At 40.3% G+C, this 13,040-nt stretch overlaps 1 protein-coding gene across 3 annotated transcripts in view; it reads left to right on the top strand.

Annotated features, from left to right (window-relative positions):
- Positions 1-404: 404 nt before the first annotated feature.
- The window catches only part of LOC130738485 (uncharacterized), a 38,771-nt gene continuing 26,135 nt past the window's right edge, over positions 405-13,040 (top strand). The window contains exons 1-3 of one of the 3 annotated variants that reach the window (XR_009019423.1): positions 405-674; positions 1,501-1,578; positions 3,206-3,654. Coding sequence is in view for 2 of the 3 variants with exons in the window: in XM_057590470.1 (XP_057446453.1) it covers positions 464-674; positions 1,501-1,578; positions 9,553-9,630 (367 nt within the window). In the remaining variant the exon portion in view is untranslated. Of the gene's footprint in view, positions 675-1,500; positions 1,579-3,205; positions 3,655-9,552; positions 9,631-13,040 lie in introns of those variants that run through there. The other 2 variants (XM_057590470.1, XM_057590471.1) reach the window with 2 other exon arrangements.

Raw genomic sequence — 13,040 nt, 5'->3', positions numbered from 1 at the left:
ACGTCATATTTATTCTAATTGTCTAACAATTATTCTCTATCTTAATTCTTACTCATTTCTTTGTCCATTGAACATTTTAATTTGCTCAAAGTGATCCTAATTTATATTTTATCATTTCACTAAACTCCTCATAATTTTTGGTACAATAATATATCACCTTTATATTTTTCCTTTAATTCTATGAGCTAAATCATTTGGTGTCTAAATCAATTCATACCAATTTTAAAAATATCTTTTCAAAATATCAATCCAACCTTATCACTCCACGTCCCTCCAGCTTTGCCCCACCACATGTTAATATATTTTCCAAGCCCCTGAACACCATCAGACAAGGCAATGAACAAAGCCACAAACATATATATAAGGAAACTCAATTCCTTTCCTTTTCACGCACAAGCATCTGATCTTTCTTTCTTGTTTTCTTTTTTCTTGTTCTTCTTGCTGCAGCAACAACACGCACACCATGCCTTCTAATTCTTCTCATCACCAATTTCTTCTTCATTTTTCCTTGTTGCAACCAACGACCCCGCACCATAGTCATTCATCACCATGCCAATATTCTCATCACCCTTCAAGCACCAAACCCGCGAGCACAAAGGGAGAGAGGGAGAAGAAGTTTTTCGCCGTTTCTTGCCTGATCGACTCACTGACAGTTGCTACGCGTAGACCTCGAGGTATAGATGTTATTCCTTACTTCTGATCGTCAATTCCGTCGTTTTTCTCTATGTTTTTCTGTGCTCAAAGTTTTGAGCTTTTTGTAAAACTGTCAAAATAACTTGATTTCAGTGTCTAAACTTATTGCCTACATGCCCAACAGCATGAATATCTGGTTGTTTTCTGTTGAATCTTGCCGAAATGCCGCCGAATTCCAATTCTGCTTGAAAAACCCATTTTGAGCCAAAGTTTCGTTCTTTCGGTTTAAAACTCTCGACTTAGCTTAGTGTCAGTAGGGTTAGTTGTCATAAACGTCGTTGGTGACATCCCCATCAAATTTGTTTTTCGAAATTCCAATTTTGAAATTCTGAGCTAAAAATATTGACCAAAATACCCCTGCGACAGTTTTCGATCCGATAATTTTTCTGAGAGTTTCCCTAGCCTAGATATCGCCTAAGAATACCTAGGAATTAAATTAGATCGAAGAAAAAGTTCGGGAAACCCTATTTTGATAGTGGCCGAAACTTATATGCCATGGTACCGTGTCCAAAAATAATTTTTGGGTCAGAATGACCTGAGTTATAGCGTAGCTCTCTCCGTTGTCGAAATTTTGGCGTTGGTTTCGTGTCATTCCGAGTTCTGTAGCTCGAGTTATGCACGTTTTAGCGAATAAAGTGTTTTTGTACAAAACTTGAATCGAGTCAAAACTCATCCATTCGGGGAAAGCCCTTTCATTCGTGCCTAGATGTTGTACTCTGAAGCTTCTTGAGCTTTGTCTAACTTTAGTTAGTATTGTTTTGATTATATCGACTTAATTTGATTGATTTTTGCTTTGTTTGCTCTAAGGTTCGTTTGTGGAAACCTTGGGCTTGACTGAACAAGCTTGTGAGCGAGACCTGCACCGCGAGACTAGAACAACTCGAGGTTAGGGCAACTTACTTACTAGCTATTGATTTATAGGCGTCGATAAATTCGACTTGAATATTGCTTGATATTGAATATTGCTTGGAATTGGATATTGTTTATCGCTTTGAACTGCGAAATATTTTCTGGAGGCCTCGGCCGTTTTCTGAGAGGCTTCGGCCATTTACTGGTTTCTGTCTTATGATTTCCGCACCATATTATTAATGCATCGCTCTTTAGAGCTGAATATTGTTGAATTGATATCGAATTGTGCGTGTTGACACGATTGCGGAGCGTAGGACATTTGAGTTGATGTTGTTGATCTTTCAGGTTGAAAGAATAACCCTAGGCAGGTCCTGACCTGAGGTCTGAGATCTAGCCCTCTTTGGAATACTTAGACTTTTCCCGGGGATTATATTTGGGGAATTTGGGAAAATTTGAATAGTTGGAATTTGGAACTTGAGAACTTATGGAACTTGGGTTTCGATAATAAACCTCATAACTTGATTAACTCAACTTGAAATGCTTTGATTAACTAACGAGACCTTTGGGGAAACTTAAGACTTGGAAATGATTGTGAAAAACGGGAAATAGTTGAAAAGTCTTGAACTTGAGATGATTTGATGGTCGTCACGGGGATGAACCATAGTGACCATGGAAATGTCACTGAGTGCAATATGTGCTCCGGCTTTTCACAGCCTAGTCGCAAAGTCGACTTTGACCTTCGAGTCCTTTTAAATTGAGATTTGTGGTTAAACTCGTACATGTGAGGACGATTCGATGTTTGGTTAACCATATTGCAATATGCATACGTTTGGGGTTTGGGACGGTCAAAAGACTGGGCCTTCACGAAGAACACCAAGAGTGTATCTTCGACTTTGCGGCGCGAATCCGTATGTCCAAACCCGACGGGTTGGACCGATTCGGCAATAATTGTTTGACACGCGCGAGTCCGTATATTCAGTCCGATGGATTGGATCGATTCGGCGGTAGTCACTCAGGCACGCGTGAGTCCGTATGTTCAATCCGATGGTTTGGATCGATTCAGCGATCGCCATTTTAACTCGCGTGAATCCGTATGTTCAATCCGAGGGATTGGATCGATTCAGCGATAACCTTTCGACACGCGCGGATCCGTATGTTCATTCAATGGATTGGATCGATTCGGCGGTAGTCGTTGGACACGCGCAACGTCCGTATGTTCGACTCTTTTGTGTGAACCGACTTGGCGTTGTCATCTGTTGCGTGTGCGAGTCCGTATGTTCAACCCGATGGGTTGGATCGACTTGACATGCCTAATTGTGGGAGTTGCGTGTGCGAGTCCGTATGTTCAACCCGATGGGTTGGATCGACTTGACATGCCTATTTGTTGGGAACATCTCTTGAGTTGACATTGCATGCATACATGCACCCATATTGAATTGTTGAGTAATTGTTTATTGAATTGTTGAGATAGCAGATATCGAATTGTTTATTAGAGCCTTGATAACATGCTAAGTATATACCTTAAGATAGGCAACTGAGAACCAATATAAGTATATACCCCCTTTATTACATGTTGTTTGTATATCTATTGTATTCCGTGAGTTGACCTTAACGCCTTGGCTTTGGTTGCATGTTTGTGTTTGGGCGGTCGGCCTGCTGCCAGGCGTCCGTCAGTCGATTCGTGATGATTCATCACTCGAGGAGGACCAGGAGCGTAATGACCAGTACTGAAGCTTTCGACGAGGACCCGGACTGAATGCATGACCAGATGAGGGTCGATGATGGAAGTTTAGGGTATGGGTGTTTAGAGCCTACTAAGGTTGGGTGTTAGTGTCATAGCTCTTATTCGTCAATTGTACTTTTGGGACAGGGTAGTTTCCGACAGATTGCTTTTCGGTGTGGTTCTCCGTAGATGGGAATCGCATGGAGTAGTCGGACGTAGGAAGTCTTTTTGGAGGCCGTTTTGGGCTGACTTACTTTCTTGGAAGACTGTATTTATAAAACTCATGACTCTATCTATGGGTCGCACTTGTTTGCCGTTGGGCAATACCTTTAGTTATTTGATGTTACTTTCCGTCACTTGAGGACACTCGTGACGATGTTTTGAGTTGCAGCGAGGGCTGTGCTTGTATTCTATATTAATCGCTGTTAATCGCGATTGGGTTAAGTCTTTATTTTGACAAGTCTTTTATTTAAACAAAACGAAAAAAAAATACCTGCTTTTTCCCTTTATTTTATTTTTGTGTTACTAAAGTGACGCCACCGAAATCGGGGTGTTACATTGTGGTATCAGAGCTTGACGAGTCTTTCGGGAGTCTTTGGGGAATAGGTCTTCTGTGCTAGGTTGTGTGACTCTGCAAAGAGTAAAAACTTGATTGTCTGCCAAGCGATTTTCGCTTTAATTGATTGAAGTACCTACCTAATCATATTGTATAGCTATGCATAATACTATCTTATGATTGGTACTTACTGTCTGCTTGACGAACAGAGAACATGGTAACATGAACCAACTCACTGGGGCAATGACTGTTATGGCCCAGGCAATGACAAATCAAACTGCGGAGAACGCTCAGTGGCGTGCTGACAAGGTTGAACGTGAGCGACATAAGCGTGAGAGGGAGGTAACCCTAGACCAGAATAGGGGGCTGACTGATTTCTGGCGACAGGATCCGCCCAAGTTCACGGGTCGGACTGACCCAGACAGAGCGGATCTATGGATCCAAGAGATTGAGAAGATTTTTGGGGTACTGCATACCACCGAAGGAGCTAAGGTGGGCCTTGCCACCTATCTACTACTAGGAGATGCTGAGTACTGGTGGAGGGGTACCAGAGGGATTATGGAGGCCAATAACGAGGTGGTAAACTGGAACTCGTTTCGAACTGCGTTCCTAGACAAGTACTGTCCGACTAGTGCCCGAGATGAAAGGGAAGCGCAATTTCTGACTCTTTGTCAAGGGAGCATGACCATACCTAAGTATGCTTCCAAACTGGAATCATTGGCAAAGCACTTCCAATTTTTCAATGACCATGTGGACGAGCGCTATATGTGCAAGAGGTTTATTAACGGACTACGAGCTGACATCGAAGATTCGGTGAGGCCGCTAGGGATTGTACGATTTCAAGCTTTGGTCGAGAAGGCAACTGAAGTTGAGCTTATGAAGAACAAGAGGATGAATAGAACAGGCACTGGGGGACCAATGAGGTCGAACTTTCAGAATAATCAAAGGAAAGAGAGATTCCAACAGAAGAAGCCGTATCAACGTCCTCTGGGGGAAGGTTTTACCTCGGGGCAGTATAAGCCCATAAATTCTACCGGAGGAACAGGAAACAAGACTTCGGGCCAAGGAGTAACGTGTTACAGGTGCAGGAAGGTGGGGCACTACACTAACAAGTGTCCAGACGGGAGACCTCTATGTTTCAACTGCAATCGCCGGGGGCATCAAGCCAAGGATTGCAATGTAACCAAGGTTGAGCCATCTGTGCATACGGTGAGAGGAAGACATCCTGCTGCACGAGGAAGAGTTTATGTCTTGTGCGGCGAGGGAGATGATGGATTAGTCAGAGGAGAGCGCAAGAACGATGGTAACTTTCTAACCGTTCTTTCTCATTCTAGTATAGTATACCCTTCGTTACCCCCGTAGCGTGTGCAACACGCCTGAACTTGCTTTTACCACTAAGCTTTGACCTTATAGTTATTACACCTACTAAGAATATATTTGACTGCTGCTCGTGTTTTAACTATAGAAGTTACACGAGGCTTCGAATAACACGCTGAGCTTAGTGAGTTGTTTTATATCGATGCGTTTAGGTGGGAGCTAGAACTAAATAGTGAATCTTGTATAGAATCCTTATGGGTAAAATATGGGTTATGTCAAGGGTGCGTAGTTCCGTAGCGGGACCGTTAAGGATTGGATGCCGGGATAATTGTGACTACTGGACGATAGGAACACATTGACTGTTCCAGTGGGTTTTTCTAAATTTTCACCTTCGATGTATTAGGCTTGATGAACTTAATATTGAGGGGTGATATTCGGAATCACAGCTGGTAATGGACTTTGATAGAAGGATGTGTAAGATGAATTTGAATTGATCGAGGATTAGTCGGATTTGGGTGGAAAGTTCGTGTTAAGCACTTGATTGTAAAAGATTAAGATTTAAATTTTGGAAGTTAATGATTGTCGTGTAGACATTAAGTGGTTAGTCCATGTGATTACTCCAAGTAGAGGTAGACTAAGTCAAGAGATTTAATGTTGGAAAAATATTAAGTATTTTCTCGGAAGTTATGAAGTCATAGGTTATGTGATTTCTGAGTGGAATTGTTAGAGACTAAATAGGTTGGATTTAATATCAGGTTATAGATGATTACTTGATGATAACAAGATTGAGAGGAATTAACTCTGAACTAGATTGTTGTAGTCGAATTCGAAGAATAAGTTTTGCTGAGCGCTTGATGTATTGTGGGGACATTATAGTCTTAAGAGATGAATGTTCACTTGAAAAGTGTTGAAGTGTTAAAGGACATTACCGATGCAAACTAGGTAAAATTTAGATTTTTTTTAAGCCCATGAATTTTAACTTGAATGTGTAAGACTTGGAGAATTGCCAGGTGTTGCTGGAGTGACTAAGTGTTGAATTGATTCGGGAATGATTAAGTTGGAGAAAGAAAGTTTTAGCATAAGTTGAATACTTGAGGTTGTTGATATGGATTCCAAAGAAATATGCTAAGATTACTAAGTGAGATTTACTAAGCTAGATTGAAATCTTGAAGTTAAGATTGACCTCGAGAGTTGAGAATCACGTACGAGTAGGAGATCTTATGGTTGTAGGTGTGACAATAGAAGTTGAATCTTAGAAGATTGAAGACCTGAAGATGAGTTTCGGGTTAAATCCATTGAGGTTGCTGACATAATGAGCCATGTGATAAGATTTGAATGATGTTAGCATAATAAGTTATGATTGCGAATATCAGGACCAAGTTGTGAATGTGGAAGCATGACGACACTTGTCAGGTCGTTTGGGTAAGTGAAGGAGTTATAGTTTTAAGAAATGGATATTCATTTAAGAAGTATTGAAGAATTAAAGGCCATTAGAGGTCCAAACTTGGTGAAGGTTTAGGTTTTAAGTCTATGAATTCTTGTCTAAAGTGCGTAGGACTCGGAGTTTGTCAGAATTTGATTGGGAGATTAAAAAGTTGATTGACGAGATGGTGATCAAGTTACAGAAAGGAAAGTGTTAGTATTAAGATGAAAACTTGAGATATCATATTTGGACAAGTTCTTAGAGTCTAAGAGTGAATGGAACTTTGTTATGGATTTTGAGGATGCATACTAGGGTTAACAAGTGAATTTTACTAAGTTGAATGAGAATCCTAGGGCTAAGGTTGACCTAGTGAGCTGAGATTCATGTACGCTTAAGAGATTTAGTGGTGTTAGTGGTTACGATAACAGTTAAATCTCGGGAGGTTGAAGGATCGGATGATAAAATGACTAGTTAAGTCCCTTGAGGTATATTTATAAGTTGATCTTCTAGAGGATAAGTCTCGATTTGTGTGAAGTATTAAGGATTTCAGTAAGTGTGAATTGGCTTGAGTGAGGAAAGTTTTAAGGAAAGAAATGACAATAATGGATTGTTAGATATTAGGATGATTATATGTCTGTTGAGACGACGTCGGTCAGCATTGGGGCTAGAAGAGTAAAACAATCGAGGAGAAAGCAGAGTGCTTTAGTGAAACTTATTTGGAACAAAGACACGGACGGTGCTATATGGGAATTAGAGGAAAAGATCAAGGAATAATATCCGGAGCATTTTACTGAACTCTAAGTTTCGAGGACGAAACTTTCTTTTTGGAGGGTAGTAATGTGAGACCCAAGTTTTAAGCTTGGAATAAATTAATTAAATTCATATTCACGATTAGGTTTCGATGTATCGCGAAGGAAACCTGAACAAGTGTTTATCGAATGGAATGAACTTATGAAGGAGAAAGTTCAGGAAAAGGCTAAGAATAGTATTAAAATCGATATAAGTTATAGTGTGACTCTTATACGCTTACGCCTAGGGCAAGAGCGTTAATAAACGATTAAATTACCCTTAAAGCACTATAGGAACTAATTCCAAAAATCTTCAGAGGAATATTAGAATTTCTCTTAATCCTTTCCATGACAAGCGTTTCGATACGAAACCCTGGAACGTACGAACGTCAAATTCCAATTCTCGGAAGTTTGCCGAAACAAAATCCCTGATAGCTCAAGAACTTTAAATTAAGCTGTCAATGAAGGTTTTTTCTATTCGGAGCTTCAAACGAAGATTCCATACGTGTACACCTATTTCTTTCGATGTTTCTAATCTTTCCTCACAAGGAAACTTTCTCATCCGACGTCAATTGTAAAAATTAGTTCTGCGGTTTATTTTGAAGCAGACTGCGTTCAAGTCATTTCCTCATTTAAAATGAACCCGGAGCAAGTATCGACCTTCTATGGAAGGACACTTAGCTTAAATTGCATAATATGACAACGTCATATTTATTCTAATTGTCTAACAATTATTCTCTATCTTAATTCTTACTCATTTCTTTGTCCATTGAACATTTTAATTTGCTCAAAGTGATCCTAATTTATATTTTATCATTTCACTAAACTCCTCATAATTTTTGGTACAATAATATATCACCTTTATATTTTTCCTTTAATTCTATGAGCTAAATCATTTGGTGTCTAAATCAATTCATACCAATTTTAAAAATATCTTTTCAAAATATCAATCCAACCTTATCACTCCACGTCCCTCCAGCTTTGCCTCACCACATGTTAATATATTTTCCAAGCCCCTGAACACCAACAGACAAGGCAATGTACAAAGCCACAAACATATATATAAGGAAACTCAATTCCTTTCCTTTTCACGCACAAGCATCTGATCTTTCTTTCTTGTTTTCTTTTTTTTTCTTCTTCTTGCTGCAGCAACAACACGCACACCATGCCTTCTAATTCTTCTCATCACCAATTTCTTCTTCATTTTTCCTTGTTGCAGCAAACGACCCACGCACCATAGTCATTCATCACCATGCCAATTTTCTCATCACCCTTCAAGCACCAAACCCGCGAGCACAAAGGGAGAGAGGGAGAAGAAGTTTTTCGCCGTTTCTTGCCTAATCGTCTCACTGACAGTTGCTACGCGTAGACCTCGAGGTATAGATGTTATTCCTTACTTCTGATCGTCAATTCCGTCGTTTTTCTCTATGCTTTTCTTTGCTCAAAGTTTTGAGCTTTTTGTAAAACTGTCCAAATAACTTGATTTCAGTGTCTAAACTTATTGCCTACATGCCCAATAGCATGAATATCTGGTTGTTTTCTGGTGAATCTCGCCGAAATGCCGCCGAATTCCAATTCTGCTTGAAAAACCCATTTTGAGCCAAAGTTTCGTTCTTTCGGTTTAAAACTCTCGACTTAGCTTAGTGTCAGTAGGGTTAGTTGTCATAAACGTCGTTGGTGACATCCCCATCAAATTTGTTTTTCAAAATTCCAATTTTGAAATTCTGAGCTAAAAATATTGACCAAAATACCCCTGCGACAGTTTTCGATCCGATAATTTTTCTGAGAGTTTCCCTGGTCTAGATATCGCCTAAGAATACCTAGGAATTAAATTAGATCGATGAAAAAGTTCGGGAAGCCCTATTTTGATAGTGGCCGAAACTTATATGCCATGGTACCGTGTCCAAAAATAATTTTTGGGTCTGAATGACCTGAGTTATAGAGTAGCTCTCTCCGTTGTCGAAATTTTGGCGTTGGTTTCGTGTCATTCCGAGTTCTGTAGCTCGAGTTATGCACGTTTTAGCGAATAAAGTGTTTTTGTACAAAACTTGAATCGAGTCAAAACTCATCCATTCGGGGAAAGCCCTTTCATTCGTGCCTAGATGTTGTACTCTGAAGCTTCTTGAGCTTTGTCTAACTTTAATTAGTATTGTTTCGATTATATCGACTTAATTTGATTGATTTTTGCTTTGTTTGCTCTAAGGTTCGTTTGTGGAAACCTTGGGCTTGACTGAACAAGCTTGTGAGCGAGACCTGCACAGCGAGACTAGAACAACTCGAGGTTAGGGCAACTTACTTACTAGCTATTGATTTATAGGCGTCGATAAATTCGACTTGAATATTGCTTGATATTGAATATTGCTTGGATATTGTTTTTCGCTTTGAACTGCAAAATATTTTCTAGAGGCCTCGGCCGAGTAAAACTTATATGAGACGTGTGTCTCCGTTTTCTGAGAGGCTTCGGCCGTTTACTGGTTTCTGTCTTATGATTTCCGCACCATATTATTATTGCATCGCTCTTTAGAGCTGAATATTGTTGAATTGATATCGAATTGTGCGTGTTGACGCGATTGCGGAGCGTATGACATTTGAGTTGATGTTGTTGATCTTTCGGGTTGAAAGAATAACCCTAGGCAAGTCCTGACTTGAGGTCTGAGATCTAGCCCTCTTTGGAATACTTAGACTTTTCCCGGGGATTATATTTGGGGAATTTGGGAAACTTGGAATAGTTGGAATTTGGAACTTGAGAACTTATGGAACTTGGATTTCGATAATAAACCTCATAACTTGATTAACTCAACTTGAAATGCTTTGATTAACTAACGAGACCTTTGGGGAAACTTAAGACTTGGAAATGATTGTGAAAAACGAGAAATAGTCGAAAAGTCTTGAACTTGAGATGATTTGATAGTCGTCACGGGGATGAACCATAGTGACCATGGAAATGTCACTAAGTGCAATATGTGCTCCGGCTTTTCACAGCCTAGTCGCAAAGACGACTTTGACCTTCGAGTCCTTTTAAATTCATATTTGTGGTTAAACTCGTACATGTGAAGACGATTCGATGTTTGGTTAACCATATTGCAATATGCATACGTTTGGGGTTTGGGACGGTCAAAAGACTAGGCCATCACGAAGAACACCAAGAGTGTATCTTCGACTTTACGGCGCGAATCCGTATGTCGAAACTCGACGGGTTGGACCGATTCGGCAATAACTGTTTGACACGCGCGAGTCCGTATATTCAGTCCGATGGATTGGATCGATTCGGCGGTAGTCACTCAGGCACACGTGAGTCTGTATGTTCAATCCGATGGATTGGATCGATTCAGCGATCGCCATTTTAACTCGCGTGAATCCGTATGTTCAATCCGAGGGATTGGATCGATTCAGCGATAACCTTTCGACACGCGCGGATCCGTATGTTCAATCAATGGATTGGATCGATTCGGCGGTAGTCGTTGGACCCGAGCAACGTCCATATGTTTGACTCTTTTGAGTGAACCGACTTGGCGTTGTCATCTGTTGCGTGTGCGAGTTCGTATGTTCAACCCGATGGGTTGGATCGACTTGACATGCCTAATTGTGGGAGTTGCGTGTGCGAGTCCGTATGTTCAACCCGATGGGTTGGATCGACTTGACATGCCTAATTGTGGGAGTTGCGTGTGCGAGTCTGTATGTTCAACCCGATGGGTTGGATCGACTTGACATGCCTATTTGTTGGGATCATCTCTTGAGTTGACATTGCATGCATACATGCACCCTTATTGAATTGTTGAGTAATTGTTTATTGAACTGTTGAGATAGCAGATATCAAATTGTTTATTAGAGCCTTGATAACATGCTAAGTATATACCTTAAGATAGGCAACTGAGAACCTATATAAGTATATACCCCCTTTATTACATGTTGTTTGTATATCTATTGTATTCCGTGAGTTGACCCTAGCGCCTTGACTTTGGTTGCATGTTTGTGTTTGGGCGGTCGGCCTGCTGCCAGGCGTCCGTCAGTCGATTCGTGATGATTCGTCACTCGAGGAGGACCAGGAGCGTAATGACCAGTACTGAAGCTTTCGACGAGGACCCGGACTGAATGCATGACCAGATGAGGGTCGATGATGGAAGTTTAGGGTATGGGTGTTTAGAGCCTACTAAGGTTGGGTGTTAGTGTCATAGCTCTGATTCGTCAATTGTACTTTTGGGACAGGGTAGTTTCCGACAGATTGCTTTTCGGTGTGGTTCTCCGTAGATGGGAATCGCATGGAGTAGTCGGACGTAGGAAGTCTTTTTGGAGGCCGTTTTGGGCTGACTTACTTTCTTGGAAGACTGTATTTATAAAACTCATGACTCTATCTATGGGTCGCACTTGTTTGCCGTTGGGCAATACCTTTAGTTATTTGATGTTACTTTCCGTCACTTGAGGACACTCGTGACGATGTTACAGCGAGGGCTGTGCTTGTATTGTATATTAATTGTAAGGCCCAAGTTTTTTTAAGCTTATGCTAAGTGAATAAACTTCTTATTCACGATTAGGGTTGATGTAATGTGAAGGGAAACCTGAACGAAAGTTTATTAAATGAAATATATTTATGAAGGAGAAAGTTCAGGAAAAGTTCAAGGATTGCATTATGATCGATAAAAGTTATAGCACGATCGTTACACGCTTAAACCTAGGTCAGAAACCCTAGTATATAGCTAATTTTCACTTTTAGGCACGCTGGCAGTTAATTCCAAAAATCTTCAGAGAAATGTTAGAACTTCTCTTTTTCCATATATCACCATCATTTCGAGGCGAAACTCTAGGATCTACGAACGTCCGATTCCAATCATCGGAAGTTTGCCGAAACCGAATCCCTGGTATTTCAAAACCCTAGAATTTCTCGACAATGAAGACTTTTTCTATTCAGAGCTTCAAATGAATATTCCACACGCGTACACCCATTTCTCTTGATGATTTCAATCTTTCTTCCGAAGGAAGTTTTCCATTCCGACATTCGATGCAAAAAGCAACTTATCGGGTAAAATAGTTTTATACCGACTATGCTTTAGTTGCCAAAAATACAAGGAGACCTCTTTATAGTTTTGGAACTCTTTTGCCAAAATATATCTATTAATTCATGGAGAATGAAGTCGGAAAAATCAGATTCGCGAAACTTTCATTTTCCCGCGAATTTCCAACCTTTATATATAGCAAAGAAAGGAAGAAAAACTCAAATTTTCCTCCATTTTCTCTCCTCAAACCCGCGGCCAAGAACAAGGAAGAAGGAAGAAGAAATTTGTTCATCGCTTGCTTGATCGTTGATCCGTTAGTTGCTACTTCAAGGCTTCGAGGTATAGTCGCTAATCCTTACCTCCGATCGCTTTTTCCATAGCTTTTCTGTAGAGTTTTCTGAGTGGATAGTTTATGGGTTTTTGCAAAACTATCCTGAATCTTTCATTTCTGATTCTAAACCTCTTCCTTATGTGCCCAAGATCACTTCTGCCGGGTTAGATTTTCCGTTATGTCGCCGGAATTCCGCCGGAATCAATTTGAGCCTAAAATACCCATTTTTGGAGTTTTTGGTGTAAAGCTTCAACCTTTAGGCTGAAAACTATCGCCTTAGCTTAGTGCTAGTAGGATTAGTTGTCATAAACGTCGTTGGTGACGTCCCTGCAAAATTTTATTTTTGGGATTTCAGTTTTGAAAAATCCA

The sequence above is a fragment of the Lotus japonicus genome, chromosome 2 (assembly GCF_012489685.1).
Source record: "Lotus japonicus ecotype B-129 chromosome 2, LjGifu_v1.2".
In the NCBI taxonomy this organism is placed as follows: Eukaryota; Viridiplantae; Streptophyta; class Magnoliopsida; order Fabales; family Fabaceae; genus Lotus; species Lotus japonicus.
Note: the sequence above shows the minus strand (reverse complement) of the source record. Positions and strands in the feature narration are given on the sequence as shown.